Below are 24721 nucleotides of genomic sequence, written 5' to 3' on the forward strand. Positions count from 1 at the left end.
TGCTCCTAAATCAAGACCCCACTCCCTGTTCTCTGCTACTACCATGTCTGTCTGCGTGCGGGCCAGCAGCACACATGGTCCATGCAAAGCAGCCCCAATGACTGCCATCTGAGCTACCATGTCCTAAACCTTGGCCCCACTTGATTTCTCCCTTTTTCAGACCATTCGCACAAAATGCTGTTTCCTATCTTTGCTCATTGGCCAGGGGGTATTCCTGACTTGAATATTTTGGTTGACTAAATTAGGATGGTATCACTGACTCAATGGTCATGAGTTTGAGTGAACTCCGGGAGTTGGTGATGGATAGGGAGGCCTGACGTGCTGCAATTCATGGGGTCACAAAGAGTTGGAGAGGACTGAGCGATTGAACTGAACTGAATTGAACTTACTAGCTTATGGCAGACAGTGAAGAGGAATTAAAGAGCCCCTTGGTAAGGGTGAAAGAGAAGAGTGAAAAAGCTGGCTTAAAACTCAATATTCAAAACACTAAGATCATGGTATCCAGTCCCATTGCTTCATGGCAAATAGATGGGGAAAAAGTGGAAACAATGACAGGCTTTATTTTCTTGGGCTCCAAAATCACTGCAGACAGTCCCTGCAGCCATGAAATTAAAGAAGCCTTGTTAATTTTCTGTTTAGTTGATCTATCCATAGGTGTAAGTGGGGTATTAAAGTCTCCCACTATTATTGTGTTATTGTTAATTTCTCCTTTCATACTTGTTAGCATTTGTCTTACGTACTGTGGTGCTCCTGTGTTGGGTGCATATATATTTATAATTGTTATATCTTCTTCTTGGATTGATCCTTTGATCATTATGTAGTGACCGTCTTTGTCTCTTTTCACAGCCTTTGTTTTAAAGTCTATTTTATCTTATATGAGTATTGCTACTCCTGCTTTCTTTTGGTCCCTATTTGCATGAAAAATCTTTTTCCAGCCCTTCACTTTCAGTCTGTATGTGTCCCCTGTTTTGAGGTGGGTCTCTTGTAGACAACATATGTAGGGTTTTTTTTTTTTTTCTAATTTTATTTTTAAACTTTACATAATTGTATTAGTTTTTCCAAATATCAAAATGAATCCGCCACAGGTATACATGTGTTCCCCATCCCGAACCCTCCTCCCTCCTCCCTCCCCATACCATCCCTCTGGGCCGTCCCAGTTCACCAGCCCCAAGCATCCAGCATCGTGCATCGAACCTGGACTGGCAACTTGTTTCATACATGATGTTTTACATGTTTCATTGCCATTCTCCCAAATCTTCCCACCCTCTCCCTCTCCCACAGAGTCCATAAGACTGTTCTATACATCAGTGTCTCTTTTGCTGTCTCGTACACCGGGTTATTGTTACCATCTTTCTAAATTCCATATATATGCGTTAGTATACTGTATTTATGTTTTTCCTTCTGGCTTACTTCACTCTGTATAATAGGCTCCAGTTTCATCCACCTCATTAGAACTGATTCAAAAAAAAAAAAAAAGAAACCTTCTCCTTGGAAGTAAAGCTATGACAAAACTAGACAGCATATTTAAAAGCAGAGACATTACTTTGCCAGCAAAGATCTGTCTAGTCAAAGCTATGGTTTTTCCAGTAGTCATGTATGGATGTGAGAGTTGGACCATAAAGAAGCCTGAGTGCCAAAGAACTGATGCTTTTGAACTGTGGTGTTGGAGAAGACTCTTGAGAGTCCCTTGGACTTCAAGGAGATCCAATCAGTCAATCCTAAAGGAAAACAATCCTGAATATTCCTCGGAAGGACTGATGATGAAGCTGAAACTCCAATACTTTGGCCACCTGATGTGAAGAGCTGATTCTTTAGAAAAAGATCCTGATGCTGGGAAAGATTGAAAGCAGAAGGAGAAGCGGACAACAGAGGACAAGATGGTTGGATGGAATCACCGACTCAATGGACGTGAGTTTGAACAAACTCTGGGAGATGATGAAGGACAGAGAAGCCTGGCATGCTGCAGTCCATGGAGTTGCAAAGAGTAGGACATGACTGGACAACTGAACAACAGCTTATAAGGGTTGTGAATTTTATAGCAGGCAAACATACGACACATATACACAATGTTTCCTCTTTTTTTTTTAACCAGCTATGGCCCAATTACAGTTAATTCTTAAGCCACAGGTATAAGAAGAGTGCATTTATTTAAATCAAGGAAAATAAAATTAAGATACTTAACAGTATATTTTACCTAAAAATGCCTTTAACTATTATACATCTAAATACACCGGGGTGTCTCCATCTCTTTTCTCCTCCTCCTCTAACTGCACTGCCAGTGTCAACCCACTGCTTTCCTGTCTGGCCTTCTATGGCCCTGCCTCTGGCAGCTGGCACAATTTTAGAGGGTGCTGGAGGGACACTGGAGGAAGAGGGCTCTAGTTCTTAAATCTTTTCATCTGCCTACAGGCACAGGGTACCATCCTTGGGGCAGCTTCTCTGCAGACCCCAAGGCTGGTTTAGAGAGGCACCCCTCCCCCTGGCAGGTTCCTGGGCATTTGTGTGGTGTGGCACTGCAGGAGGCAGACTCCTGTGGGTCCCACTGGTACAATACGGTGGTGAATGTCTGTGTAGGACACACCACATCTCCTCCAGTGAGATGTGGCCCCCAGCCTTTGGGATGAAGGGAATGGGACCCTCCTCCAGATCTGTTGCTTCCTTGGGGGCTCTGCTGCCTGTGTCTGCTACTCCTATATTCTTGCATTTTCTTTACCCACTGTAGCAAATCTCTCATTGTTTATAATACATTTTCCTGTTCAATTATTGTGTGGTTTCTATCTCTAGATTGCACCATGATACAGAAATACTGAAATGTTACATGGAAGACTACTTCTAAGGGGAAGACATTTGAAATCGAAACAATTTTTTAAAATGTAGTAATCATATAAAGCTGGAATGGCAAGATATTTTTAAAGTACAACATAAATACCTTATGACTGGCTTCAGAAAAACATTTAATTACTTTGATATCTAATGCTTTTAGCTGGCAGGGGTTTCAGTTTTTTTTCTCCTCCAATCTCTTCTGCTTAACAGTTAGTATTAAATTCTACCAAGTCACCAAACAGTGTTTCTGAAGCAAGGGCACTGAGGAACTTAGGTTTATAAAGTCTTAATTTCCCCTATAAAATGATACCTACACTCATACTGACTCTATCCAATTTCATGTTACTGAATCAACATTTCCTAAGTGGTAACAATGTGTCAGGCATTTTGCTGAGAGTTGGGGACACAAAGTGAACCAAAGACCTTGCTCTCAAATAGCTGGGAACACCTGAGAGAGAGGACACACAGAAGCCTAGAGGACTAAAGCTATGCAAAGGGAGGGAAGAGAAGGAGGTTATAAACTCTGTTATCTGCGGGGCAAGGTTGGGGAGGAGGGAAAAACAGGAAAAGGGCCTATGATCTGAATGACCTGTAGGTTGAGTAAGGAGAAAAAGACATTTCAGAAAAATACAACAGAAAAAGCAAAGAAGTATAAAATTGCAAGACCTTTTGAGGGAAATACAAGAATTTCTATACTTCAGAAATGTTAAATATAAGGGTGAAGGCAGCAAAAGTTGTGCCAATCACACCAACAGAGACCAGACGGCCGAATGCAGTTTGTGCCAAGCCAGGAATCTGAGCTCTGCCAGAGGGTCAGGATGATGGCTGGGTATCCTCGTTGCTCAAACACTGAGAAGCACAGTTTAGACAAACGATTGGTGGTGACAATCAGCCAGAACAGAGATTGGGATCAGCTACCAAGAGAGCACAGGAGACCAGGCAAAAAGCACTAAGGCCTTGATCTAGGGCAAGCATCGTGGGCTAGACAGAGAGACAGAAGGGAGACAATTAACACATCCTGATGAGTTCTAGGACGTGTAAAGGCAAGGAAAACACGATGATTCAGTTTTTACTGGGGTGTCTGGATTCCACTAGCCACAGATGAATACAGGCAGAACAACATGTGGAGGGCAGGGGTTGCAGATGGTGGTGGGTAGATGGGGGGGGGGGCATGGTCATTGATTATTAGTTTAGTTTTGATAATGGCCATCTTTGAAAACCAAATAAAAACAGTATCAAAGTATGGAACAAAACTCTCTGAAATACCTACATTTACAAACCGGGCAGAAGAATGGGATTGAGGGGAAGGCGGGTAGTGTTACAGAAAAAGATGGAAAAAAAATATGACACGTCAGCAGTCAGGAGAGAATCAAGTACCACAAAGACTGGCAGAGGTTTGTCTCTACCACCATCAAGTCACCTGTGGCAGAGAAGACTGGTAAAGAGTAGGGAGTGATCTGCAGCAGGAGACGACACCTTGTAACCAAGTTAAGACAGCAAATATAAACTGTCCTTCTAGAAAATGTGGGTGAAAAGGAAAATGAGAGGGAGGGAAAAAGCTGAAACTGGGAAACGACATGTAGGCAGTGAGGGAGACCAATCAGGAAACAAGGGCGGTGTGAGGTCTGGATGACAGAGAACGGTGAAGTATGTCACTTGTGAGACTAGCATATGGAAGCCTGCCATGCGCTCTCCCATCCTTGCCCAGGGTGGTTGGGGCTGGATGTAAGATGCTCTGAGGCAAGGAACTGAGGTTCTCTGTCTAATAGTCCTCTGCAGGCAGCCCAGAACCAAGGGAGTGGGGTGGAAAACAAATTCTTTAGCCCAGTTGAGCCACAGGATAAGTGTGGTCTCCATGGACAGCTTGATGGCAACTTCGCAAGAGACTCATGAGCTCTCCTTACACATCCCACTGAACCCTTAATTTAACAAACTTTGAATGGGATTCATGACTTTTCCCATTATTTGCTCACCCTTCTGCCCATCTGCTTCAGTGAGCAGCAATACCTCCCCCTCCCTTCTGGAGAGACCTGGAAACTCTTCGTAACTCCACCATCTCCTCCATGTTTATTTCCCAACATACACCTTCTCACTGAACCCTGCTGACCCTACCCACCCCCAAATCCTTCTGAAATCCCTCCTCACCTCTTCATGCCCCTCACTGAGACTAAGGGTAGCTGCCTCTTAATTGGCCTTCCTGCCTTGGAAATTTTCCTGACAGCCACTCTCTACTCTGATCTTCCCCCCTACTCTGATCTTCCCCAAGTTGTGCTCTTCACTGATTAAAAAAAAAAAAAAAGTTATTTTTAGTCTGATCATTTAAATTCTTATCTAGCTTAAAAATTCTTCTCTGACTTGCCACCAAAAGTCATCAGCAAGGCCTTTGAGGTCCTACACTTCAACGGGTCCCAAACTACCTACCACTCTGGCTTCATTGCAAATGGCTCTGTCACTCAGTCTCCATACCCTGCCTCCACCATCTTTCCTTCAAACTCTTCCCATTATTCATCTCACAACCCCCAAGTCACCTCTAAGCCGCTCTCCAGATGCCCACTAATGCCCTGAATCATCCATAACCTATGTTGTTTGTATGCAATCCTAGCACCCTTTCTTTTTCCTTCAAAGTCACTTGTAACTGTAATATGTAATTGTAAATTCTATTATATTTTACTCACATGAGGCTAAGTTCCATGAACCCAAATACAGTTTCACTCACCATTGTATTTGTGGCACTTAGTACTGGGTTGGCCAAAAAGTTAATTCAGGGTTTTCCCATAAAATCTTACTTTTTGGCCAACCTAATACCAAGGCAAGCACTTACAGAGTATCCACTGAATGAGAGAATGAGGGGGGAATAAACAGTTTGGATGGTTAAACTAATAATTCAATATTTCCCCTCCATGCAACTGTATAATTTAAATAATTAACCAGTATGGTTAACTGAATTTCAGTTATATTTACAGAAGAAAGAAGTATAGGAAATGGACCCTGTCCATATGATGGGAGAAGGAAAGACATCTCAGGGAAAGAGGCACAATAAGTGATGTCACAGAGAACCAGTTCAGTGAGAAAAATAAGATGTACGCTGTTTAAAAACCATACTATTGTCTAATTCTCAACCTGTGCTGTTTTTGCAGAAATGATAGTTTAAAATTTTTCAGATGTTGTAAGTTATGAAACTGTAAAAATGATAGGTTTAGTCTCATTAGGTTGCAACTATTTTGATTCCTGTGTCCTTTCATAATAACACTTATCAAGTTAAAGGCAGGTAAAGTGTGACCCCGTGCCGAGGCCAGTCCCAGATGCTCGTCTCTGTGTCTACGGTGCCTTCCTCTCTAATGAAATTCTGTCTGAAGAACATGTAACTTGGGGCTATCCTGGCACAGAAGTGGCTTCAGGAATTTAGTTTACAAACACACCCACTGATAAGCAGATTTTGTCTCCCCAGAGCTCTTAGTATATTATCTCCTTTCATCCTCATCATTCCTGTGCCTTATTTCACTATCAGTCTCTTTGACAGATCAAGTGGGTAGGCAGAGAAGTGACTAGCTGAAAATCACAAAGTTACTGGGAGAATAGAGACTGAATCCCCACCTTTGGAATTTAAAAGCAACATCCCTTTGCTTTTTCTTCTTTCCCACTCTTCCACCCGACTATACCCCTCCTCCTCCTACCAAGGGTTCACCCCGAGAGCCATATAGTATGCTGGGTGCTGGCCAACACTTATGGAATTACCAACCAGTGATCTCCTTCTGAAAAAGCCACTGAACACACCAATTCAGCATGGCGGGATGGGGGTGGAGGTGTGATGGTCCTGACATCAGAAAACTAACACCGTATGCATGCTGCCTTTCTCCACATCTTAGGGACTTTTAACGTGTACATGGGTCCTCTGATCACCACCAACTGCCACCCTTTCCATTCACCTGCTAAGTTTGTAGACCATAGAAGTTACTGACTATCTTCAAGTCATGGTGAACTAACAACAAAATTGAAATGTGGTGACTGCAACAAGCAGCTATATCTGCAAAGGCTAAGTCTGCTCAGCTGTCCAAATAAAACTTCAAATACACTTTTTTTTTTTTCTTACAAAAGTACTTATTGTTCACATATTGCTTTTGATCTGAAACATGCATTGCTTCTTGATTCAAAAGGATTGTATAATGATGAGAAAAACATTATCTGCTTGCCAAATCATCGTGGCTATCTCTGAGATGGTTCCTGGGAAGGCTGCCAGCATGTTTTCAGCCAGAAAAACACTGAGAAAGAACAAGAGCCCCACTTACAAGAGATGCCTTTTTCTCCTTAACAATAACAAAGAAAACACTGTAATAATTTCAATAACCTATGTAGCCCGTGGATAAACCCTTTCTTAAACTATTTTTCAGGTGTTATCAAATCCATAATCAATTTTTTTGGTAACAGGGATGAATTTAATTTTACTAGATATCAAGTAATTCCCAGTTTTCCAGTATTAATACCATTCTTTCTTATCAGGTCACGTCTCATGCCTAAAGCTAGTTGACAGATTATTCCCTGTTGGCACTATATAATTTCAGGCGTTCCACCCATCCAAGTCTCCCTCAACCTATCTTTCCAGCATTCTCTTCCACTGCTCCAAAGAACATACTTTCTGTTCCAATAAAGAAAAATACTTAACCTCCAACAGACTCCACCCCAATAGCACATCCATTTGTTCCATAAATATTTAACAAAACATACTCCATGCTGGGCAATGTGCTCAGTGCTGGGGATTTACTGGTGAGCAAAATGGTATAGGTTTGCTGCCTTCACAGAACTTATAGTGGAAGAAACAAACTACAGAAACTAAAATGACTGGGGAATGATGAATGTTACTGAGAACTGAGCATTTTGGGCATGATGAGAGTTTGTAGCAAGGCTGTGAGTCTACTGGAGGAAGTCACAGAGCTTCCCTGAGGAGGTGAATGAGGGATGAAGACAAAGAAGAAATCAGTTGAGACGTGAGGGGAGACCAAGGGACAGTGGGGTGACTGGGACACAGCTGGTCTCAGTGGGCTTTGGTGAAGGGAATGAACCTACAGTGATGAGACAGAAGGGACTATAAGTCTTCGAAAGGTGTCTAGTCTTTATCCCCAGAGCATGGACTGCCATCCAAATGCTCAAGTCAGGGAGTCACATGAGAAAGACTGCATTTGAAAACAGCTGAAATTTATTCCAGGGTCTTTATTTATATTAACCTTGAAACATAAAGTAGGTGGTGGTATCTATTTTAAAGGTAAGAAACTAAAGCACAGAGAGGTAAAGACACTTGTCTAAGGTCACACAGCCAAACTGTAGAGGAGTGAAAATTTAAGCCTAGACCATGCAATCAAATGTGATGATTTATCAACTTATGGCTCATTAAACTGAAGGGGAAAAAGTAAGGAGCAGACAGAACAAAGAGAATCAGGCAGAATATACTCCTATCACTCTTTCCTACTTTGTGAAGCTGTCCACAGTTTATGCCACATGTTCATTCTGGGCCTTCTTGTTGCTGCTGCTGCTAAGTCGCTTCAGTCGTATCTGACTCTGTGCGACCCCATAGACAGCAGCCGACCAGGCTCCCCCATCCCTGGCATTCTCCAGGAAAGAACACTGGAGTGGGTTGTCATTTCCTTCTCCAATGCATGAAAGTGAAAAGTGAAAGTGAAGTTGCTCAGTTGTGTCTGACTCTTGGCGACCCCATGGACTGCAGCCTACCAGGCTCCTCTGTCCATGGGATTTTCCAGGCAAGAGTATTGGAGTGGCTGGGCCTTCTTAGCATTGTCCATTCTCTCTGAAGGTAGGAAACATACCTGTTCTCCAGTGAGCAAATTCTGTATAGCATCATTATATCTCTCTCCTGCTTAGACTATGAACTTCTTTAGAACCACACCTTTAAAAATCCTCTGTACGGTATGGTATCATTTGATAGGCAAATTTTGAAGAAAATAATGAGGTCCCTGTAGTCCTAATGGATTTTGGAAAGTTATTAAATCCAAATGGGGGTGTTTTGACCAGTGTGGGATGAAGTTTTCACTGATTCAATGTAAAGAAATGAACACTAAAAGTAATTTTAATAAAGCTAAATTTATTCCATATATTATTTGTAGAAATCATAGATACAAGTCACTCCTCTGTAATGCAATGCTGTTAACAGTAGATGGTGGGTTAGTTTTGTTTGTTTTGTAGTGGTTCATGACCTTTCTTAGCAAAAAATATTTGACCTTGGTGGTTTTTCCAAGTATCCATGAATTTTAAAGGTTTAGAAATCACTCCTTTAACCAGTCCCATTCGCTTCAAAGATGTTAAGAAACTGTAACTTAAAACTGACAGCAAACTTAAAACACACACACACACACACACACACACACACACACATATAGGTAAGTGATATGTCTAGACCTTTATAAACTGGGAAGCAGATGCTCTCAAAAGATCCTGCCTTATAACTTATCTAAATTCCTTATATCAACTCTTAAAGCCCTTAAAGCAGATCTAAACCCCTTAAACTACCAAAGGCTTCTCACTTTGTCTGCAGTAGGAATTGAGATGACTTTGCATTCAGATGAACTTAAATGTGATTTTAAAAGTATAAAAAAACTCTTTTTGGGGGGAAAAATATGCATGCTATTCCTGTCATCAATATTACACATTTTTATAAAGCTTTTTTCATCTAATATGAGCTAATAGCAGATCCTTTAGTATTCCTTTATAGGTATTTTCCAGCTCAATGATGAGTTTAAATCTCCCTAAGCTGATGAAGAAAATCTCCTTAACCCTGTAACTACAGAGCAGGAAATGAAGTCTACCAAGTCACTCAATCCAAGCAGAAATAAAAACAGAGAAGCATAATGACTGACTACTAGCTGGGCTTCTGATCTGTACAGACTGAAAGTCTTAAGGGCAAAAAGGTCAACTCCTATATGCATATATACAGTGAAAGAAAGGCATCACCCTCCCACTTTCCAACCCATTCCCTCACTCTTCCCCTGTTTCATTCAACGTTTCATAGTATTATAGAAAATTAAAGAAAACTTTGAAGGCTCCTTAAAGAAGGCTGAGCACTGAAGACTGACACTTTTGAATTGTAGTGTTAGAGAAAACTCTTGAGAGTCCCTTGGACAACAAGGAGATCCAATCACTCAATCTTAAAAGAAATCAGTCCTGAATATTCATTGGAAGGACTAATTCTGAAGCTGAAGCTCCAATACTTTGGCTGCCTAATGCAAAGAACTGACTCACTGGAAAAGACCCTGATGTTGGGAAAGATTGAAGGCAGGAGGAGAAGGGGATGACAGAAGAAGAGATGGTTAGATGGCACCACCTACTTAACGGACATGAGTCTGAGCAAACTCCAGGAGATAGTGAAAGACAGGGAAGCCTGGCGTGCTGCAGTCCATGGGGTCACAAAGGGTTGGACATGACTGAGTGACTCAACAGCAGCAGCAAGTTCACAGGTTGAGCTGCTTTATTCTGCCTATATTATGGAGCGGTTTGCTTGTTTGGGGATTTTTTTTCCCCCGTATTATAATGATATAGAAAATAAATTTTTTAAATGTGTATTACTTTACAGTCTTAGTATCTAATATTCAGTAAATCCTTAAAATCATTTCTTTCCATTGTATGTAAGAAAATGTGGTTTCCAGGTTTACAATATTCCAATTTTGTGTAGTGCTCTTATCTCATCCTCATGTCTGCTGCACTGCTCTTGGCCATGAAAGAATGTATCAAAACCCAGAAGGAAATCAGACTTGAGTGTCCAAAGTGTGACCCAAGCTGAGAGACTGAGCCGTACTGCGTCAGTTTCCTCGCTGGAGGAATAGGAATAAACATCACTTTCTCTCACACAGTTTTCTGAGTATTACATGAAATAATACAGTAACATGTGCTCTTAATCAGTTATGCAAACTGTGAATCTGTGGACCTATGTGAGCACCTGAATCATTACCTGTCTCTTAAGAAGCAGAGAACATGTCTTTAGAAACTTTCAGTGATGAGACATTGCCCTTTCATTCCTGTACCCTATTTTATACCAACATCATGTTACAAAAATGTGCAAACATATGGAAAACTGAAGAAAGTCTGTAGCAGTTTGAAAATCACTGATTTAACCAATCCCATTACCAAATGTGAAGAAACCATAAGTTAAAATCAACAGCAAACACTCCCTTTTGTTCTGAAATTTACTTCCTGCCCTGTTTTCACAAATAACATTTTTTTAATTAATTTATTTTTTTTTGAAGGATAATTGCTTTACAGAATTTTGCTGTTTTCTGTCAAACCTCAACAAGAATCAGTTTTTCTTTCACATAACTATCTGTCTTCTCCATTGACTTAAATTATTTTCATTATATATTCCAGAGTTAGTGAAATACACGATCTTGTGTTTTAACAAAATAATCCACAATGGATTGAAAATAATATAAGTCCTTTGCTGCAGATACATTATCAAGAAAGTTTTCTGAGAAGATGTTGACACAGAAATTGGGAGAAGATATTTCTAAGAATCAAATTATATTTTCCACAAGACTATCAGTGCACTGGAGAATAAGCTACTGCCCTTTCAAACAGCAGCTAAGAAAACATGAATCTTGAGGACTGCAAGTCATTTACTCTTGATGAGCCAAGAGCCTACACGCAGACGAAGTTCCAAAACTGAGAAAGAATTTCTGGAAAGTAAATCAATCTTAAAAGCAAATATTCTTTATGTCAAAGAAAAATGAACCCCACACCTTTTGAACCACATCTCCCTGGCAAGTAACGACTCTTAATAAAAACGTGTTGGATGAGTTCTGCAGTTTGTACTGTGTAATTATTTGTTTTTCCACCAGATGGCAACTATGGGTGGAATAATAATATTTTTTAATCTCAGAATGTCATTTTCAGGATTGCGCAAGACTTCAAAGGTATAAATCCAATCACCCTTTCAGAGCTTGAATTCTCTCACCACCGTGGCCACCACCATTAAAACGACATCCAGACCACCAAACTCCTTTAGGGAAGAGAAACCCTCAGTTCATGGGGGGACAATAAACTGTGTGTGCATGCTTGCTAAGCCAATTCAGCTGTGTCACGCTGTGAGACCCCATGGTCTTTAGCCTGCCAGGCTCCTCTGTTTATGGAATTCTCCAGGCAAGAATACTGGAGTGAGTTGCCATTTCCTCCTCCAGGGGATCTTCCCGACCCAGGGATCAAACCCAGGTCTCATGTCTCCTGCATTGGCAGGCAGGTTCTTTACTAGTGCCACCTGGGAAGCTCAACCTGTCTATGGACAGGACCAACTACCGGAAAGTCCTTTGTTTCCACAGGTAGCTGTCACTTTCTTACCTACGTCTTACCTCTGTGATAGTAGAGACTATCTAAATTCTCCCCAAGGCCATTCTTCAGGTTTTAACAGCTAACACTGTCTTCTGGAGAAGGCAATGGCACCCCACTCCAGTACTCTTGCCTGGAAAATCCCATGGATGGAGGAGCCTGGTAGGCTGTAGTCCATGGGGTCGCTAAGAGTTGGACATGACTGAGCGACTTCCCTTTCACTTTTCACTTTCCTGCATTGGAGAAGGCAATGGCAACCCACTCCAGTGTTCTTGCCTGGAGAATCCCAGGGACGGGGGAGCCTGGTCGGCTGCCCTCTACGGGGTCGCACAGAGTCGGATACGACTGAAGCTACTTAGCAGCAGCAGCAACAACACTGTCTTCAGCCTTCCAGGTTAAACACTCCTGAGGTGACAGGGGCTCTCCTGGCACACATTTCACTTTTTTCTCTTTTAGCATGGGACCCTTGTTCCTTTCAGCCCTCTGCCCAAGTAGTCATCTTCTTGACAAAACCTCTATTTAAAACTGCCAACTCTGCCTCTGACAATTCCATCCTATTTTGTTTTCCTACACAGCACTTACAATTATTCAATAAATTATATTTATTATAATTTCTTTCCAGTAGAAAGAAAGCTCTGAGGGCGCTGGGTTTACTCACCCCTTTGCTTCCAGGGCAAATCAATATTTAATGAATGCATGCATGAAATGCTTCACCAATGAATATGCCATATGAGTAAAATATATTAATGTAAAAGGACAGCAATTCTAGTTACAGAAGCAATGCTTCTATTAACGCAGTGTGTTGTGTTTTAGTCATTCAGTCCTGTCTGACTCTTTGCAACCCCATGGACTGTAGCCCCATCAGGCTTCTCTGTCCAAGGAATTCTCCAGGTAAGAACACTGGAGTGGGTAGCCATTCCCTTCCTGACCCAGGGATTGCACCCTGGTCTCTTGCATTGCAGGGACATTCTTTACTGTCTGAGTCACCAGGGAGGTCCATTAATGCACTAGGAAAGGCCAAGCACCTTGAGATGAACTGCTTAGATGCTCAATGACTCATCTTGTACTTACTTTCAGCTACAATTCTGAAGACACTGACTCTCCCTCCAGTATTTGTGAAGCTGGTTTTATGGTCCCAAACCTGAGAATTTATGTTTCTTTTCCGAATTGCATGTACAGCCCACTGTTTTCGTATGTTATTTTCAGACCATTAGTGAATGAAAGAAAGTGAGAAGTGAGCTCCTCCATCTGTCCATGGTATTTTCCAGGCAAGGGTACTGGAGTGGGTTGCCATTTCCTTCTCCAGGGGGATCTTCCCAACCCAGGGATTGATCCCTGGTCTTCTGCATTGTAGGCAGATGTTTTTACCGTCTGAGCCACCAGTGAAGTCCAGGATTTAGTGAATAGGTGGTGTGAAATACTATCCTTTCCACTGTGGGCTGCCTAGTCCAGTGCATGGACTCCCCAAGCTGTTTCAGCTTCTCATTTTCCTAACCTTTACTGTGAAATTAATAAGCTGCTATCTACTATCTATTCATTTCCTTACAACTCTCTTGGCAATGTGATAGTGGTGGTAAAGAAACCAGAACTGGAAGAGGAAAGGAGCAAGCATTAATGCACAAGCTATGCATAAAATCTGAGAGCAGCGGCACCTGAAATGCACCTAAATGTGTGTCTTGGAAAATTTAACAACTCTTACTTGTGCGACGTTTTAAAATTTACAATTATTTTCATTTACATTATTTCTATCTGATTACAACTGTGTGATGCATCCGTTTCTGAGAATGAACTGACCCTCTGAGACAGAAGAGGTTCTTAAACTTGAATGTCCATCAGAATCAAATAGAAGACTTGCTAAAATAGATTCTGGGTCCCCCAGAGTTTAGGTCTGCAGTGGGGCCTGAGACTGTGAGTTCCAACAACTATATGAGTTCAGGTGAAGCTCATGCTGCTGGTCTGAGGACCACTGTTCCGAGATATTCTGCCCTAGGGCAAGGATATGAGTGTGCAGGTCATCGGATGGAAAAGCATGATGTTCTTTTCAATAGGGCAAGTGTGCTTCCAAGGCCCAAACTTCTAAAACAAACTGATGTTATTAGGAGAATTATAAAAAATTTCTTTTTTGTCCCTTTCCAACTTCAGAGGAAAGGAAGGGTATGGAAAACCCCTCTGACTAAAGTTTTTACATGAGGGAATGACTAGTTTTCAGCATCAGTACCTCTAATTGGGAGTGGCCATTCCTAGAGCTTAATTTTGCTTTTTCACTCAATCAGATGTACCCTTCCCACACCCCTGTCTACCCACACGCCTCTGTCCTAATTACACTGAGATCTCATGAGTTACTACTTTAACCTCCTCCTGTTAGCACTTTCAGAGCCTATAGTTAAGATTTTTCTTCTAAGGTCCAATCCTTTAAGTCCTCAACATTAGACTCACCTAAACATGTTCTCCATTACTTAAAAACTAGCTGTTCAAGCCACCTGTAGTGTAGTAGTAAAGATCAGGAGCTGTGGAACCAGACCGAGTTCAAATACAGGCTCTGCCACATACTGACTGTTTACCTTTAGGCAAGTTACTAGCCTGGCTGGGCCTCAGTTTCCTCATCTAAAGAATGGGGGTATTGATAACACCTACCTCAGAGTTACTGTTAGGATTAGTGGGTTTCTACCTGTGAAGCTTATATAATGGTAAGTGTACTGTAGCTCTTGTTATCACTACCACCCTCATCATCATTTTGACAATCATCAACTTTACTTAGGCTGTCACACACTTTTGAGAGAAAAAGGCCTATTACTACAACTTTGCAAATGGAGATAGGGGTTCAAAGTAGTAACATTAAATTTCATTTAATAGTAAATTACAATTAATGTGAAAGTAAACAGATGAATTCTCATTAATAAATTACTACAATTAAGCACTTAGCATATATCATGTCTTTTGCTGTATTTTACCTTAATTAGCACAGACCTATACTTGGAGTCATGTAGTAAAACACCTGTAAGTTCTTTGGGTTCCTCAAATTGAGCATACTAAAAATTGGAACTCCCCTTCTACCCTAAACTTGCTTCATCTAACTATATTTTCTACCTCAGTGAATGATACCACCTCCTATAGGCCCAGGTCAGAAACCAAGGAGTCATCCTTAACTCTTCACTCCTCCTCAACTCCTGCTAGACCACCCCCTTCTCTTTTGCATTCACTCTGCGGGTTGCTAAACTGCAGATGAAAATTACGGGTAGAGGTAAGTTTTGAAATCACTGCTACTTTGGTCAGTAAGAAATGAAGTAGAAAATTCCCATCAGCAAATAAAATCAAAGAATATTATCTGGGACATGACCCATCTTTGATTCATCTCACCCAATTCACCTGCTGTTTTTGTTCGTATTTTCACCTTATCAACTCCTGGGTTATTACAACCGCTTCCAAAATTCCTGTTCTTCATTTTCCGTAACCAAAATTCTACATGACACTCAAACTTCTCTAAAATACACTGTTGTTCACTGTTCCTTCCATGAGGATGTCCTTTTCCGCACCGAGCAGCTCCATTTCAAATGTTATTTCCTTATTTAAGAGTTCCTTGCTTCTCTAGTTGAAATCCACTCCTCCATACTCCCAGAAATGTTTATCAATTTCTCTCCATGAAATGTAATCCTTTATAACTTGATATTTAGATGTTTATCTACATATTTTCAGGAAAATGACAATAAGTAAATCTGAAGGAATCAGAGGATAAAATTGGGAACCCAACTAACATAAAGGCCTTTTGGAACAGCCTTATTTTTGGCAGTGGTTCTCAAACTTGTCTGCACATTGGAAACACCTGGGTACCCGGTACCAAGGCCCTATCCCAGAGGTCTTGGGTACAGTCAGGGTACTGAGCATTTTAAAAACTCTCCAGGAGGTTCTGATGTGTAGCCATGGCTAAGAAGTACTGGTCTATGGAGGAATAGAAATAGCTGAGGTTAATATAAGAATTTTTAAACAGAAGTAAAGATCTGGTGGATATCAACAGAGACAAATCAGGGTAGGCGAATGATACTATAGAAAAAAAGTGTGGAAAACAAGAAATTCGGTATCACTTGGTACACAGAATAAGACTGAAATGTCTTACAACTGGTTCTAGGCTGAAGCTGGAGAAGATAAGATGGGATGGGAAAGCATGGTTACGGGCAACTCTGCTTGGGATGAGAACAAAGAGCAAATGGTAGGAAGGTCAAGAGGATTCAGAGAAAGAAAGCTGAAGAAGTCGCCGTTAAGTTGGGAAGTTTTTAGAACTGACAGAACTTATGTGGCAGCCATGAAAGTTGAAGTGTTAGTCGCTCAGTCTTATCTGACTCTTTGTGACCTCATGGGCTGTAGCTGGCCAGGCTCCTCTATTTATGGAATTCTCCAGGCAAGAATACTGGAGTGGGTAGCCATTGCCTTCTCCAGTGGATCTTCCCAATCCAGGGATAGAACCTGGGTCTCCTGCATTGCAGGCAGAATCTCTACCATCTGAGCCACCAAAGAAGTATCAATAGTGCTGCTGAATTAGGAGATAAATGTTACTAATGTAGGAACGTCCCCAAATCAGTTACCCTGGTCGTCAACAATGAGAAGAAAAATTCCTACCAGCAGCTGAAACCAAAGAAAACATCTTAGAGGCCTGACAAAAATGACAGCATAATTGTAAAGACAGATGTTATAAGCTGTGGTGTCTCTATTAAAAAAAAAAAAAAAAAGGGACATTTTGGTTGTGAGGTTATGATGATATTTGAGCTTAATATGTACATTAAGGAGATCAAACCAGCCAATCCTAAAGACAATCAGTCCTGAATATTCATTGGAAGACTGATGCTGAAGCTCCAATACTTCGGCTTCCTGATGCGAAGAGCTGACTCATTAGAAAAGACCCTGATGCCAGGCAAGATTGAAGGTGGGAGGAGAAGGTGATGACAGAGGATGAGAGGGTTGGATGGCATCACCGACTCAATGGGTATGAGCAAGCTCTGGGAGATGGTGAACAACAGGGAAGTCTGGTGTACCTCAGTCCATTGGGTCACAAAGAGTTGGACATGACTGAGCAACTAAACAACAACAAATATACACTGAAGTATTATAAAATGTGCAAGTGTTGTAGAGTGTAAAGTGTGCATTCAACTCTAACACCCGTGCCCAGGGACCAGATCATGTCTCTAACCTAAAGTACATTACTTAATCCCTCTTCTCCCCCCAAAATTCTTACAGTTTAGAAAACTAGGTATGCATATTTCTGTATTAATAATTATAATAACCCATAATCCTTATTTTTCATTACTAAGCACTAATCATTAAAAAAGAAAAAGTACAAAAACCAAATAAACAAATTCTAAACTACAAAAACTAGTGCTCACGGTAAATGATGGAGCAGGAACGTGAAGCTGCCATTAAATGGACTTCACAGTATCAATGTGTGAAGGCTTCCTCTTTAACGCTTCTTCAAACTCTGATCCTTTCTCCCACTTGTTCATGCCAGCTGCTTCAAAAACCAGTGAGTTGTGTGATAGGAGAAAACACTTTATATACTATGCTTAAATACCATCAGAAATGCCAGATCCTGGCTCACTAAATCCTTTGAAATACATTACTGTAAATATTATGGCTGACCAACATCTCTCTACAGGATGACTAGAGTAAATCTATAGCCAAGAAACAGGGATACATACTATAAACATACTGTGCCTTTGAATATGAGGCAACACTTATGATTTACTGTATAGGTAAACTTACCTGTAGCTTCACTCAATCAGTGGTCAAGTGCTTTAGAATCATTTTCATGTCAGTAAACATTAAGTCCAAGTTATCCCCATAATAAACAAACAAGTGTCATTTTTATAAGGAGTGTCAAACCCCTACCTAGTGAGGCGAGCATGGGGAATCAATTACCAGAGAAATGCAAAAATATATACAAATGAGGAATGCAAGGGAAATTCATATGACATTGGTATTAGGGGCAAAATAATTCATATTATGGTCCCACGCCATTATGGTAAAATACATTTGCATCACTAGGTATAAGAGAAAACGTATAGCCCAAAGAATAGGTATGAAAAACTATTACAATGAATAATACCTGACATTTGACACAGCAGTGCTATTTCCAGGTTCTGGTTATTAAACCCAGAGTAAAAGTGGTTTATTGATCTGTTTACAGCATTCTAAAGACAAGGATTAAAACTGCTGTTTTGTTCTGACATACGAAACAGCTACGCAAAGAACTCAGGCCGCTCGCTGCCTGCCACCTGGTAGGCACTAAAGCAATCATAGCTCCCGAGTTCCCTGATGGGACCTTTTCCTTCTGTTTCAAACAGACTCTAACTATCCTCTAATGAACATCTGTTGAAAATCCCAAATCAAGATCATAAGCACATTGTGTTCAATGTTTGATGTCCACATTAACAAATAAATGCTTGATTATAAAAGCATATTCATGCCAATTTCTCACACATGAAGGTAAGTCAGATCTAAGATGGACAATAATGAACAGAGTGGAGGCATGGGAGAGAAAGGAGAAAATGTGTGTAGTGGAAAGATGGACAAGACAATTGTCGGTATCAGTGTGAAGAGCAAACAACAAATTCCCCAAGTGTTAGGTCTAACATGGAATACACACTCCACATGAATTTGCCAAGAGTACACAGAACGATAATGACCTGAGAACCCTGGGTCTGGGGACTGCCAGCACCTGGCCATCTGCTTAGATTTTTTCTGTGTCTCAGTTCTCTCTGGTCTTAGAGGAGCGTACTTCTTCCTTTAAACAGTCTTCCTTGGCATTGCAGTTAGAATCAGCTACTGCCTTCCTGCCTGGCTGTGCATTCCAATATTGATATCACACAGCAGCTCACAAAATTCCTCTTAATAGAGCTCTCTCTAGGGTCGTACAAGAATTCAAATCCCTGTGTCAGCCTTGGAGAGTTCAAGGCTCTTAAGTAAAATTATCCATTCTAAATTGTGATACTGAATCCTGCCTGGGCTAAAAATTAAATTTTTGTTTTATCAAAGTGATTTGGGATGAAAATTTTCAGGATTAAGTTTCCACTATTTTCTGTGATTTGGATAAACAGTCCGGTTTTTCAGATTAACACATAATAATTACATTATTCAAAAAATAATTATTCATTTACTCAAATATTTGAGTTAGGCGTTGTCTGGATCCTGGGAATACAGAGTGAACAAAACTAACAATCCCAGCAAGTCATAATAATTTCTACATTCTAGTACTTATCTACAAAATAATGACATAGTTACAGTGTTTTAATTACAAAAAATTAACTAGGGAGTGGGGTAGGGCATAAGTGAAACAAATACACTATGACTAACCACAGCAATTCTTTATTTAAGTCTTTCTATACATTATGAACATGTAACAATTATGATTAGCAATACTCGGTGCTGAAATATCTGCTATTCCCTTAAAGAGTTCTGGTGTTTTAACTCTAAAATTCCTATCACCGTATATACACAGATCACATAAAATGTACTAATGGCTTGAACAGAATTATGTGTCAAAACAGTACAATTCCATACAGCAAAATTTTCACACCAAGAATGAAGAGAACACAGCACAATGACTTTCAAGTTAGCATATTGTACTAAAAATATCAAAAGATAAATTTTATTCTCCCTAGCTTATAAAAGCTCATTTATGTTTTTCAAATTTCATTGATAGTTTCTGTATTATAAGGAACATGTAAATATATTAACAATTTTCCTACCAAAATAAAGCCCAATATATATGCAAAAAAATTCAGGAATAAATTTTGTCCTTGGTTGGGAATTCCCTGGCAGTCCAGAGGTTAGGACTTAGTACTTTCACTGTGGTGGCCCGAGTTCAATCTCTGGTCAGGGAACTAAGATCCTGCAAGCCACACGGGGTGACCAAAAAGTAAAAAAAAAACTTCATGTGCACACAGAAATAAACATAAATACTCACAGGAGCAACATACACTGACAAAAAAATTACATTTAGTAAAGGTGAGAAACAGGAAAAACAAAAACAAAAAAAAACCCTGCTAGGGCTTTTTCTTTTTTCTGAGACTTGACAAATGCAGAAAATTACCAAAGTAACAACAACAAAAAAGACACGAAAATCACACTTTGAACAAACTGCTTGTCAGTATTTAGGACCTGATTTCACAAACAGGTTTAATTCACTTCCTCGAAGGCCATGCTGTCAAGGCGGAGGATGGATGTCCGCTGCTACTGAATTAGAGTGGCCGACGTCCTGAGAAGAAACGGGCTCCTCCTCCTCCTCGTGTGTCACTTTATCTGACCTTCCTGAAGGAGGAAGTTCATTATTTGTGCCCTCTTCACTAGATGACAGGATATCAGCCAATTCGTTGGACATTAAAACTTGCAAGGACTCTGTTCCATCTTCAACATCCATCTGAATCCCCAAAGCTTTAAGAATATCACATTTGCACATGGGGCACGTCCCATGGGCTAAGATCCAGGGGTCAATGCAATTCTTGTGGAAAAAATGTTTACAGGTCAGAACACGAATTGTATCGTTAGGCTTATAGAGTTCAAAGCAAACTACGCAGCTATCTCCATTGCCGCTTACTTCCTCGTCCCCCTCTTTCAGTACCCGAACCTGAAGCTGGCCAAATGCTTTCTTGAGATCATTTGTTAACCGCTGCCACCTCCGGTTCTGAACCCTTGCTACCCAAAGTCTTCGAATATGATAAAAGATGAAATACACTAACGTAGCGGTTGTGACGATCACAAAAGAGACAAAATAGTGATTCATCCAGATGATGTGTTTTCTTCCCACCTCAATCGTGACGGTCACGTGAACACCCTTCTGAATTAAATGCAAAATCTCCATGCCTTTTAAGTTACCAATCATCACCACAACGATGTCTTCAAATATCTGATGAGACATGGGAAAGACCTGATTGCCAGTTCCTGGAAAGTTATAGATGATCACTCCACTGGCTCCATTCTCCACCGCCACCTTGATCTTCTGGGTGAAGGTACAGCCTCCCCGTTCGACAAGAGCGAGCCATGTCTGCGAGTTCTTCAGCTTCCTGAAACTGGTATTGGGGCTGCAGGCATTTTGTGTTTTTCCCTCTGGAGGCACGATGACTCCTGCCACTCTCTTCAAAGTCGAGCTTCTTCCAAACACGCCAGTCTCTCCCAACTCTGACAACATGCGATTCCCAACATGAAACGATATGTTCATGTAAGCAGTCCAAACAGCGCTGGTTCTGCAACAGTGCTGGCTAAGCAGCCAAAGGAAGCTGAATTTCATGAGCCAGGAAGAGGCAGCATTGTTTCTCTGAGTGCCAACCTTGAGTAGATGCATCTCTCTCTCTGCTTAAGTGACTGAAGAACCAACCCAACAAAAGGATGTGGCTTCCACATCTGTTGATGATCAGTGTAAACTATTAAAATGAAAAATACCTTCTGGGTGAAAACAAGTTCCACTGTCTTCCAGCATGTTTTTGTAAGAAATTCTTAAAGAAGTCTTATGCGTTTTGGATTTTTTTTTTTTTTTTGAGAGAGAGAGAAAGAGGAAAACTTTAGATTGAAAAAAAAAAAAATCCCAGTCTCACTACTGTAACTCTAGATACTGTTTACTGTTGGGTGATGTGATTATGACATAAAAGAACACAGCCAATTAGGTAAGAGCTTAGAGCATGCTGTATATTTATTGGTTGAATGCCTTGAATGTTGCTATGGGTAATTTCAATGTTACTGGACAGATTCAGCCCTTGAGTTACATGTTATGATACCAGGTATCACATTAAAATAAAAAATATAAAAATTATATAATGCATGAATTTTAAAACCTGAATACATATGCAAGAAAAGCCATACAATTAACACTTTCCTTCACAATCAGTGAAGTAAATATCTGTTACAAAAAGCCAAGTTTTAACCATGAATGTTAATTAAAAATTAGCACTATGACCAGATATGGGGTAGAAGTGGTGAATAACACTGTTTTTAACTCATGTTTTCACCATACAATATATAATTTTAATCTAGCATGTAAAATTTTGAACTTTAACAAACCTTGCTCAAAAGTTTGTTGGATCCATTTGGTTTTAATTTTTAAAAGCAGGGTATCCCACTCAATTTCTTCAGCCTCACTACCCTCACTTTTGGCAGCACTAAAGACAGAAAAGACCAATGTCATTTCTCTGCAGACCTTGACATCTGTTAGTAGCTTAACAATATTTTGAGGAAAGAGGAGGACGAGTGTAGGGGAAAAGATTAAATAGAGCAATATTGGTTTACCACAGTTTACTCTGAACAAAAATGTAGCTATAGATTCTAGAAAGACAAACTTTGAGGTCCTCAGATTTAACCACTGACATCAGTGACTGTTAAAGGTCATTGAATCTTTTAACAAAATGTTTGCCTAAATCAGCAAACATCCTTGGTGGAAGACCCCACATACACTGTTAGTTCTGCCTGTATTTTTGCTACACTGAGGCCAAGAGCACAATATAACTTCAAAGCCAAAAGAATGACATGTGAACTAACAGGCATGGGCACTCACTGGTACTGCCAATACACTTTCTTGGAAGAATTGCTCCGTGGTTCTTATTCACCAGCTAGGAAGCCAAAGCCAAGAATTTTGACCTTGTAAATAAATGTCTCTGACCTCTAGGCATAGGGTACTAACAGATACTTCAGGTTCCATCTTGCCAGAACTACAGAAGCTGCTGCTGCTGCTAAGTCACTTCAGTCGTGTTCAACTCTGTGCAACCCTATAGACGGCAGCCCACCAGGCTCCCCCGTCCCTGGGATTCTCCAGGCAAGAACACTGGAGTGGGTTGCCATTTCCTTCTCCAATGCATGAAAGTGAAAAGTGAAAGTGAAGTCGCTCAGTCGTGTCCAACTCTTAGCGACCCCATGGACTGCAGCCTACCAGGCTCCTCCATCCATGGGATTTTCCAGGCAAAAGTACTGGAGTGAGGTGCCATTACCTTCTCCTAGTGTATTCTTATAAAATATCAATTAGCAACATGACAACCTGAAGCAGGAAAGACAAAGGAGAAAAGATTTCTTATGGGCCCATCAAAAAGTAGCATTAAAAGAAAAACACTGATGTGACACCTTCAGCTCACAGTGGTCTATGTTCTTTCCCAAAGGCCGTTAATCTGATTTCCACACACCCACTCTTCAAAACAGACAGTGAGGTACACAGTGTGTTCATTCACAAAGTGCCACGTGAGTTGGACATCAATGCTTTTGCATATTATCCAGAGATTTTCATCAAAGCAACAAAACCCACATCTGTAGGCCTCTTATTGTTACACAGATATCTACCAGAAGAAAAAAAAAAGGTAAGAGATACAATTTTGAAATGCAATTGAATAAAATTTTACTTCTGCTTTAGGTCTATATTTTCAAAATGTCCCAAATAAAGACATACTGCTGCTGCTGCTGCTGCTAAGTCGATTCAGTCGTGTCTGACTCTGTGTGACCCCAGAGACGGCTCCAGTCTGACTCTGTGTGACCCCAGCACACCAGGCTCCCCCGTCCCTGGGATTCCTCAGCCAAGAACACTGGAGTGGGTTGCCATTTCCTTCTCCAATGCATGAAAGTGAAAAGTGAAAGTGAAGTTGCTCAGTCCCATTTAGTATTTCCTAGAGTCAATTCTAGAAGGAAAACCTACAACCATAGTTGATACATTATGCTAGGGTTTAAAGGGGTCTGGCAAACAAAGATACATTTTTTAAAATATATAATGCTGCCCTCAATGAGGCTTATAATAATTTAAAATATTTTTAGATATATAACCAAAAGTACTGGCATCTAAAATAATTATTCAGAACACATTTCCTTCCCAGTCAGTAGATTTGGCAACCAGATTTCCTGGGTATTAATAAAATTAACTGTGGAAAATTAAATCAAGATCTCAGCTTATAATTATGTTTACTGAACAGAAGTATTATTAGATACCAAAAATTAAACTAATTAAAAATTAGTATAAAGAAACTTTAAAATATTATGACTAATTCTCCATGGCATCAATATCACAATCATTGTAATTTGAAAATCAAGGCTTAATGTATACTAAAGCCCTTACTTAGATAAGCACAAAAATGTATAAAAAAACACTAGAAAAACAAGTTCAAATAGCTGGACATGATACGGAGTTTTATTTTTAAAACCAAATTTCACCCTCTTTAGTACTTGTGTAGAGAAGTTGCAATTGAATTTTCTCTCTACATAAAGTGCTAAAAGAGAATTCATCTTAACTTTAATCACCGGAAAGACTCAGTTACATCTTCAGGAGATCCCCTGGGTTTCTTAAGTTTGCAGAATGTCACACTTGCACATGGGGCATGTCCTATGGGCTAAAAGCCAAGGGTCGATGCACGCCTTGTGGAAAATATGCTTGCAAGTTAAAATACGTACTACATCTTGAGGCTTGTAAATGTCAAAGCAAACAACACAATTGTCTTCATCTGGCTCTAGCTCCTTGTCCCCTTCTTGGAGCACTCGCAGTTGAAGCTTCCCAATGGCTTTCCTCACATCTGCCTTCAGCTGCCTTTGTCTCCTGGTGGAAAAATTGGGCCCTCGAGGTCTCCAGGCACAGTAC

The 24721-nt window shown here is 40.5% G+C and overlaps 2 protein-coding genes across 12 annotated transcripts in view; both read right to left on the reverse strand.

Annotated features, from left to right (window-relative positions):
* CADPS2 (calcium dependent secretion activator 2) overlaps positions 1-24721 on the reverse strand; it is a 591026-nt gene that overhangs the window by 377004 nt on the left and 189301 nt on the right. The gene's annotated exons all lie outside the window — the stretch shown is intronic.
* LOC133246355 (E3 ubiquitin-protein ligase RNF133-like) lies at positions 20105-24421 on the reverse strand. Its single transcript, XM_061414563.1, has one exon. The coding sequence runs from the start codon at positions 21464-21466 to the stop codon at positions 20333-20335; it is 1134 nt and encodes a 377-aa protein (XP_061270547.1). The 5' UTR covers positions 21467-24421; the 3' UTR covers positions 20105-20332.

The sequence above is a fragment of the Bos javanicus genome, chromosome 4 (assembly GCF_032452875.1).
Source record: "Bos javanicus breed banteng chromosome 4, ARS-OSU_banteng_1.0, whole genome shotgun sequence".
In the NCBI taxonomy this organism is placed as follows: Eukaryota; Metazoa; Chordata; class Mammalia; order Artiodactyla; family Bovidae; genus Bos; species Bos javanicus.

Coding starts and splice junctions, on each gene's coding strand:
- LOC133246355 (XM_061414563.1), bottom strand. CDS start 21,466: ATGCATCTACTCAAGGTTGGCACTCAGAGAAACAATGCTGCCTCTTCC.